This window comes from Agelaius phoeniceus, chromosome 35, assembly GCF_051311805.1.
Source record: "Agelaius phoeniceus isolate bAgePho1 chromosome 35, bAgePho1.hap1, whole genome shotgun sequence".
Taxonomy (NCBI): Eukaryota; Metazoa; Chordata; class Aves; order Passeriformes; family Icteridae; genus Agelaius; species Agelaius phoeniceus.
In genome coordinates, this window is record NC_135299.1 from 753,683 (window position 1) to 762,768 (window position 9,086).

At 48.8% G+C, this 9,086-nt stretch overlaps 1 protein-coding gene across 1 annotated transcript; it reads right to left on the reverse strand.

The window, feature by feature from the left end:
* Positions 1 to 1,696: 1,696 nt before the first annotated feature.
* Positions 1,697 to 8,729, reverse strand: HOXC10 (homeobox C10). The gene is made up of 2 exons (XM_054653892.2): positions 8,123 to 8,729; positions 1,697 to 1,974 (listed from the first exon to the last, which is right to left on the reverse strand). The coding sequence occupies exons 1-2, from the start codon at positions 8,727 to 8,729 to the stop codon at positions 1,697 to 1,699; spliced, it is 885 nt and encodes a 294-aa protein (XP_054509867.2).
* Between the last annotated feature and the right edge of the window lie 357 nt (positions 8,730 to 9,086).

A 9,086-nucleotide genomic window follows, 5' to 3' on the forward strand; every position in this document is an offset into this window, starting at 1 on the left:
TTTCATTTGATATTTTATTTATTTGACATTTTATTTATTTGACATTTTATTTATTTGATATTTTATTTGATATTTTTTATTTGATATTTTTATTTGATTTTTTATTTGATATTTTATTTGATATTTTATTTATTTGATATTTTATATCGGATATTTTATTCCACGGACGGCCCCGCTTTCCCCGGGAGGAGCTGCAGAGATTTTCCCCCTCTGCCCCTCGCGTTTCACACAAACCCCACACAAAATCCACATTTTCTCTCCATTTTTCGTCCCTTTTTTTTTTGTTTTTTTTCCGCCGTTTTTATTGCACGGCGGCCAAGCTACGCTAGGATTTGGGGAGGAAAAAAAAAATAAAAATAAATAAAATAAACCCAGAAAACTTTGGGAGGCGTTTTGAACGTGAAACCCCACACCTGGGGGAGAGCGCCAGGTCCTTGTGCTGCTCTGCAATAACTTAAACACCCGGGAAAGGCGGATTTGGGGTTGGGTTTGGGGTTGGGTTTGGGTTTGGGTTTGGGTTTGGGTTTGGGTTTGGGCTTTGCCACCGTCTCCTTCTCCGCCTTTCATTTCCCCTCCGAGGATCCGCGGGCTGCGCAATCCCCTCGCGGCGCGGAAAAACCGCTCCAGGTCCTTTTGTTTCATTGGGGTTTTTGTGTTTTTTTCCGCCGTTTCGGCGCTGTCGGGGATTTTGCGGGCGAGAGTAAAACAAACAAAACGAAACGAAACAAAACAAAAAAAAATTCCCAAAATAAAATGAGAAAATAAAAGAACGAAATAAAAGAAGGAAATTAAATTAAATGGAGTAATGCAATGAAAGGATGCAGCGAAATAAGGAAATGAAAGGATCAAATGGGAGGATGCAATGAAATAATAACAGAAAATAATAAAATAAAAAAAAAAGAAAATTAAATAATAAAATAGAATGGTAAAATAAAATAATAAAATAAGAAGAGGAAGGGGAGTAATAAAAAATAAAATAAAATAAAATAAAATAAAATAAAATAAAATAAAATAAAATAAAATAAAATAAAATAAAATAAAACAAAATAAAATAAACGAGGAAATGAAATAATAAAATAAAATAATGAAATAAAGAAATGAAATAATAAAAGGAAAGAATGAAATAATAGAAGGAAAGAGTGAAATAATAAAAGGAAAGGATGAAATAAAAAATAAAAGGATGAAATAAAACCAGAAAATAACAACAGAAAAGAACAAAATAAAATGACAGAATAAAAATAAGATAAGAAAATAAAATAAGAAAATAACAGAACAAAATCAGAGAATAAAATAGGAAAATAAGAGAATAAAATAGGAAAATAAAATAGGAAAATAAGAGAATAAAATAGGAAAATAAGAGAATAAAATAAGAGAATAAAATAAGAGAATAAAATAGGAAAATAAGAGAATAAAATAGGAAAATAAAATAGGAAAATAAGAGAAAAAAATAAGAAAATAAGAGAATAAAATAAGAAAATAAACCAATAAAATAAGAGAATAAAATAAGAAAATAAACCAATAAAATAACAGAATAAAATAAGGAAACAAACCAATAAAATAACAATAAAATACAGAACAAACAGCAAAAAAAAAACCCCAAAAAATTAGAATCAAATAAAAATTCAAAGCGGGGCGGAGGAAGGCATGGCGGAGGGGCCGGGCTGGCGGGCGGGTTGCGCGGAGGCGGCCGCGGCGCTCAGCTGAAGCTGAAGCCGGCGCTGAGCTGGCGCACGCGGCTCTCGCGGTTCATCTTCTTGAGCTTCATGCGGCGGTTCTGGAACCAGATCTTGACCTGGCGGTCGGTGAGCGCGATGCTGCGGCTGATCTCCAGGCGGCGCTCGCGGGTCAGGTACATGTTGAACAGGAACTCCTTCTCCAGCTCCAGCGTCTGGTGCTTGGTGTAGGGGCAGCGCTTCTTGCGCCCGCTGCGCGCCGTCAGCCACGTCCCGCCCGCGCCCGCCGCCGCCGCCTCCTCTGCCAAAGACAACAGCGGCGTCAGCCGCGCACCGGCAGCGCCCGCGGGCGCGGAGACAGCGGGGACCCCGAGAATATGGGGGATCCGGGAATATGGGGGCTCACGGAGAGAGCGGGGATCCCGGAGAAATGGGGGATCCGGGGAAATGGGGGCTCACGGAGAGAGCGGGGATCCCGAGAAATGGGGGATCCGGGAATATGGGGGCTCATGGAGAGAGCGGGGATCCCGAGAATATGGGGGGTCCGGGATATATGGGGGCTCATGGAGAGAGCGGGGACCCCGAGAATATGGGGGGTCCGGGATAAATGGGGGCTCATGGAGACAGTGGGGGCTCACGGAGAGAGCGGGGACCCGAGAATATGGGGGGTCCGGGAATATGGGGGCTCATGGAGAGAGTGGGGATCCCGAGACATGGGGGGTCCGGGATATATGGGGGCTCATGGAGAGAGTGGGGGCTCATGGAGAGAGCGGGGACCCGAGACATGGGGGGTCCGGGAATATGGGGGGATCCGGAGAGAGCGGGGACCCGAGAATATGGGGGTCCGGGAATATGGGGGATTACAGAGAAAATGGGGGTTATCCGAGAATATGGAGGGGTCATGGAGAGAGCGGGGGGATCCGGAGACATGGGGGGTCCGGGAATATGGGGGCTCACGGAGACAGTGGGGGCTCATGGAGAGAGCGGGGATCCCGAGACATGGGGGATCCGGGAATATGGGGGGATCCGGGAATATGGGGGCTCATGGAGAGAGCGGGGATCCCGAGAAATGGGGGATCCGGGAATATGGGGGCTCACGGAGAGAGCGGGGATCCCGGAGAGAATGGGGAGATCCGGGGAAATGGGGGCTCATGGAGAGAGCGGGGACCCGACACATGGGGGGTCCGGGATATATGGGGGCTCATGGAGACAGCGGGGACCCCGAGAATATGGGGGGTCCGGGATATATGGGGGCTCATGGAGAGAGTGGGGGCTCACGGAGAGAGCGGGGACCCCGAGAAATGGGGGATCCGGGAATATGGGGGATTACAGAGAAAATGGGGGTTATCCGAGAATATGGAAGGCTCACGGAGAGAGCGGGGATCCCGGAGAGAATGGGGAGATCCGGGGAAATGGGGGATCCGGGAATATGGGGGCTCACGGAGAGAGCGGGGATCCCGAGACATGGGGGGTCCGGGAATATGGGGGGATCCGGGAATATGGGGGGATCCAGAGAGAGCGGGGGATCCGGAGAAATGGGGGGGATCCGGAGAAAATGGGGGTTATCCGAGAATATGGGGGTCACGGAGAGAGTGGGGGATTACAGAGAAAACGGGGGCTCACGGAGAGAGCGGGGGGCTCATGGAGAAAATGGGGGTCCCGGAGAAATGGGGGGGGATCCGGAGAAATGGGGGTTATCCGAGAAAATGGGGGGATCCGGGGAAAATGGGGGCTCACGGAGAGAGCGGGGGATCCCAGAGAAATGGGGGATCCGAGAATATGGGGGCTCACGGAGAAATGGGGGATTACAGAGAAAATGGGGGGATCCGGGGAAAATGGGGGTCCCGGAGAAAATGGGGGGATCCGGAGAAAATGGGGCCTCACGGAGAAAATGGGGGTTATCCGAGAATATGGGGGTCCCGGAGGAAGTGGGGGATTCCAGAGAAAATTGGGTTTTTCTCCAAGAGAAAATGGGGTTTTGGGGTTTTTTCCCCCGAGAGAAAATGGGGGCTTTGCAGCGAGAAAATTGGGTTAAATGGGTTTTTCTCCGAGAAAAAATGGGGTTAAATGGGTATTTTTTTCCCCCCCCGTTGGAAAATGGGGGTTTGCCCCCAGAAAATGGGGTGAAATGAGGGTTTTCCTTGAAAAAAAATAAATTGGTTTATACAAAGATTTTAACGCGTGGGAATAGGGGTTGAATTAGGCCCGAAAATCGGGGTTAAATCAGGGGTTTTTTAACGTGAGGAAATGGGGTTAAATGGGGTTTTTTCCACAAGAAAATGGGCTCATATGTTTGGGGTTTTTTTTTCCGCGAGAAAATTTGGTTGAATAGGGTTTTTTCCGTGAGAAAATGGGGTTATTTGGGAGGATTTCCGTGAGAAAATGGGGTTATTTCCGCCAGAAAATGGGGTTGTTTGGGGTTTTCCGTGAGAAAATTGAGTTATTTGTTTTTTGGTTTTTTTTTTTCTATGAGAAAATGGAGGTTTTTGGGTTTTTCTCGGCGAGAAAATGGGGTTTATACGAGGGTTTATCCGCCAGGAAATGGGGTTTATACGAGGGTTTTATCGCACAGAAACAGGGGCTGAATTAGGCCCGAAAATCGGGTTTATAGAAGGGTTTTTTCCGCGAGAAAATCGAGTATAAATCAAGGTTTATTCGGCATGAAAATCGGGTTTAAATAAAGCTTTTTCCGGCATAAAAATCTGGCCCTGCGAGGGTCCGAAATCGGGTTTAAATAACGGCTTTTCCTGGACCGAAAATTCGCGTTAAAATCAGACTTTGGCCGCACGAAAATCAAGGTGAAATAAAGGTTTTTCCGGGCTCGAAAGCCGAGTTTAAATAAAGTTTTATTAGGCCCGAAAATGGGGTTTTTATAAAGGTTTATTCGGCACGAAAATGGGGTTTAAATAACGGGGGGTTCTGGCTCGAAAGTCGGGTGAAAAAATTTGTTTATTCGCCCCCAAAATCGGGTTTAAATTGTGGGTTTTTCCCGGCTCGAAAATCAGGTTTAAATAAAGGTTTTATTCGGTTGGAAATCGAGTTTAAATCAAGGTTTATTCGGGGTGAAATAAAGATTTATTCGGCCCTAAACTCGGGTTTAAATGGAGGCGTTTGGGGGAGCCAGGGGTTGAAAAAGAGACCGGGATTGGGGAGATAAATCGGATTTTTGGGGAGATAAATCAGAATTTGGGGAGATAAATCAGAATTTGGGGAGATAAATCAGATTTTTGGGAAGGTAACGCGGGTTTTGGGGGGAAAAAATAGGGTTTTGAGGAGAAGAATCGGTTTTGGAGGAGATAAACCGGGTTTTGGGGAGATAAATCGAGATTTGGACAGATAAATCAGATTTTGGGGGGGATAAATTGGGTTTGGAGGAGAAAAAAACGGAATTTTGGGAGGGGAATGGTTTTTGGGGGGAAATAATTGAGTTTGGGGAAGGAAATGGGGTTTTGGGGAAGAAACCTCGAGTTTGGAGGAGATAAAATGGGGTTGGGGAGGGGAATCGGGATTGGGGGGAAAGAATCGAGTTTAGGGCAGAAAAATCGGGGTTTGGGGAGAGAATCGGGATTTTGGGGAGGAGAATCTGGGTTTTGGGGAGAAGAATCGGGGTTTTGGGGAGGAGAATCGAGTTTGGAGGGGATAAATCGGAATTTGGGGAGGGAAACGGGATTTTTTGGGGGAAAGGAATCGGGTTTGGGGGAGAGAAATGGGGATTTTGGGGTGCACAAGGCGGGGTTTGGGGGACATAAATCAGATTTCGGGGGTAAAATAAAAGGGGATTTATGGAATAAATCGGGGTCGGAGCGCGGGGTGAAAATCTCCCGCCTGCCCCGCTAATTAACGGCCGCTAATTAAAAACCCCCGCGGGCACCGATGAATTTGGGGCTCCCCCGGATCACCCCCAAAACCCCAAATCCTTTCCCGGCGCGGTTCGGGGCCGTTTTGGGGTGAAATCGTTGAATTTTCGCAGCTTTCCCCTGCTCGGCCAGGGCACGAATTGGGGCAAATCGGGGGAATTTGGGGAAAATTCCGCGGCCCCTGAATGAACACCGGAGGAATTTGGGTCACGAGGAAGGAAAACCCGAGCGACCCCGAATTTGGGGGAAATCCGAGAAAATCGCAGCAAATCCTCGGGCCCAGTTTTGGGGAAATTCCGTGGAAATTCGGGGTTCGCCCTTCGGGACCTCGGGTGCCCCCAAACGTTAAAATTCCACCAGAAATGGGGTTTTTATTAAAGAAATAAAGATGAAATGACCTCGACAGGAACAAAACCGCAGCTTGGGGAGGGTTTTAGGAACAGAAATCGCCCGAATCCGCCCCAAAGCGAATTTTGGGCACAGCGACCCCAAAAAAAACCCCAAATGTGCCCAGCCCGGCGCATCCCCAACACCCGAGCCCAGAAATCCCTTTTGATTTTTATTTCTGTATTTTTATATAATCCCTTTTTTTAATCATCTTTATTTTTATTTATTTATTGTCCCCGTTCTTTCCGCCCACAGCGCAAATCCAGCCCAAAATAACAACCAAAAAAACAAAAAAAACCCCTTTTTATTTTTGGGTTATCTCGCACCGAATCCTCTCCCGGCGCTTTTGTGCAGATTCGCTTTGCGGGGTTTTGATAACCTTGACTTTGCTTTTTTTCCCCTTTGTTTTGGTGCTTTTTTTTCTTGGTTTTTTATTGGTTTTTTCCCCATTTTCCGGGTTTTTTTGGGTGTAATCGCAGCTCAGCCCTCCGATAAAATCATTTCCCCGTCCCGGTGCCAAGCCAAAAATGGGAATTATTCAAAATAAAAGAGGAGGGGGGGGGAAAAGGGAGAATTTTGGGGTTTTGCTCGCTCCGGGGCCGATTTTGGCGGGGCAGTTTTGGCCGGGGCCGAATTTTGGGGCGTTTGGGTCTCCTCAGCGCAGGCTCAGATCCCACCGGGATTTTCTTGACATTTTTGGGGTTTTTCCCCCAGAAAATCCAACCCCGTCCTTCCCGCGGGCTGAATCCGCCGGGTTTGGGGTTCAAGGGGGGCCCCGGACCCCGAATATCCCAAATTTCGGCCTCGGCGGCGCCTCTGGGCCCGGGGAAAGGCCCAGACCCGGCACATCTGCTCGGCACGGCAGAGACGGGGGGAGACAAACGGAAAAACTCAATTGGAAAAAGATTTTCTGCTCTCCCCCTCTCGCCGAGCCTCTTCCCAGCCCCGGGAGGAGCCGCAATCCCCGCTCCGAGACTCTTTATTTTCTTCTTTTCTTTATTTCTTTTTTTTTAAATTATTATTATTAATTTCATTTTAATTCTTTCTCGTTTTTTTCTCGCGCTCTCTTTGACCGCCGCCGGAGGAATCCAACCCTCGCCCCGCGCGCGGAAATGGGGAAAAAAATGGGAAAAAAAAGGGGCAAAAATCGAGGTTCGCCCCCCTGGAAAATCGCAACGAGCCCAGAACCCCCCAAAATCCCCGCGGTGCCAAAGCAAAGGCCACAAAAATCCGAATTTCCGTCCTTTTTCTCTGCACCAAACACCAAAATTCCATCCTTTTCTCTGCACCCAACACCAAAATCCCATCCTTTTTATGCACCAAACACCAAAATTCCAGCCTTTTTATGCACAAAACACCAAATTTCCATCTTTTTTTTGTACCGAACACCAAATTTCCATCCTTTTCTCTGCACCGAACACCAAAATTCCATCCTTTTTCTCTGCACCAAACTCCGATTTTTTTCATCCTCTTTCAGACAACCGAACACAAAATTTCCGTCCTTTTTTTCTGACACCAAACTCACTTTTCCAGCCTTTTTGCTGAGACCAAAATCCGATTTTCCGTCCTCTTTCTGGCACCAAACACCAAATTTCCATCATTTTTCCGCACCGAACACCAAAATTCCATCCTTTTTTTCTGCACCAAACTCCGATTTTCCATCCTCTTTCTGGCACCAAACACCAAACGATTTCCATCCTTTTTTCCGCACCAAACACCGAATTTCCATCTTTTTTTTGCACCAAACAACAAATTTCCATCCATTTTATGCACCAAACACCGAATTTCCATCCTTTTTATGCACCAAACAATTTCCATCCTTTTTCCCGCACCGAACACCGAATTTCCCCCCAAATCCCATTTTCCATCCTTTTCCCGCACCCCGCGCTCTCTGCTCCCCTTTCTCCCCTCTCACCCCCAAACTCACAAACATTTTAATATTTTAATATTTTAATATCTTAATATTTTAATATTTTAATATTTCTATTTCCAAGCACCGCCGCTTGAAGCCGAATATAAATTTATTTATTTGGGTTTTTTGGGGGTTTTTTTGCCCCATCCGGATCGTTTTTACCCCAATTTCCGCGGGGGAGCAGCGAGCGCGGTCCGGCCCGGGTTTAACCCCTTCACCGCCGGCGCGGGGGCCGAACGCCGGCTGATTTCATTTCATTTTATTAATTAATTTATTTTCCCCTCCTGCCTTACCTTTCGCCTCGCTGTCGGAATTCTCGCTGCTGCCGCCGTCCGCGCTCTTGCCCGGCTCCTTCTCCGCCTGCCCCGCGCCCGCTTTGGCCTTTTCGGCTTTGACTTCGCCCCGCGGCTGCTCCGAGCCCGGCGGGGCCGGGGCCGCTCCGCGCTCGGCCGCGGGGGCCGGGGCGGCCTCCAGGCGCTCCCCGCGGAGCCCGGGCCGGAGCTCGGCGGCCTCGGGGCCCTCCTGCAGCTCGGGGTAGGGGTAGAAGGCGGCCGCGCTGCCCTCGGGCCGGGCCGGGCAGGGCTGGGCGGCGAAGGCGGCGCTGCGGGGCCGCTTCTCGGCGAACAGGCAGCAGCCGCTCTCCTCCTTGACGCCGGGGAAGGCGCAGCTCGGCAGCGGCTCCGGCCGGAAGGCGCCCTTGGGCTCGGCCCACGAGTCCAGCTGGGCCAGGTAGGACGGGAAGGAGCCCAGCGAGGCCTCGTCGCGCTTCTGGCAGCTGCGCAGGGCCGCGAAGTCGCCGGGCTGCGGGAAGAGCCCCGCGGCGGGCGCGAAGGGCTCGGGCCGGGCCAGCGGCTCCATCAGGAAGGCGGCGGCGGCCGCGCTGCCCCCCGGACAGGACATTTTCGGCCGGAGCCTCGGCGGCAGGAACCAGGAATACTCCAGCCAGGGGCTGACATCTTTTTTTTAGCGAGGGGGGGAAGGAGGAGAGAGAGAGAGAGAGAGAGAGGGAGGAAAAAAAAAAAAAATAGAAGGGGAAGGGATGTGAGGAAAAAAAAAAAAAAATTAAAAAAATAAAAAAAACCGGAGCGCGGTGATTACCCACGCATGGCGCTCGCCCCCTCCCCGCCCCGCCGCCACCCCCGCCTCTTCGCCTCTTTTTTATTTATTTTTTTATTTTTCCCTCTATTTTTTTTTTAATTTTTTTTAATTTTTTTATTTTTTTGCCTTCGCCCCCCACGTGACGCGAGGCCAATGAGC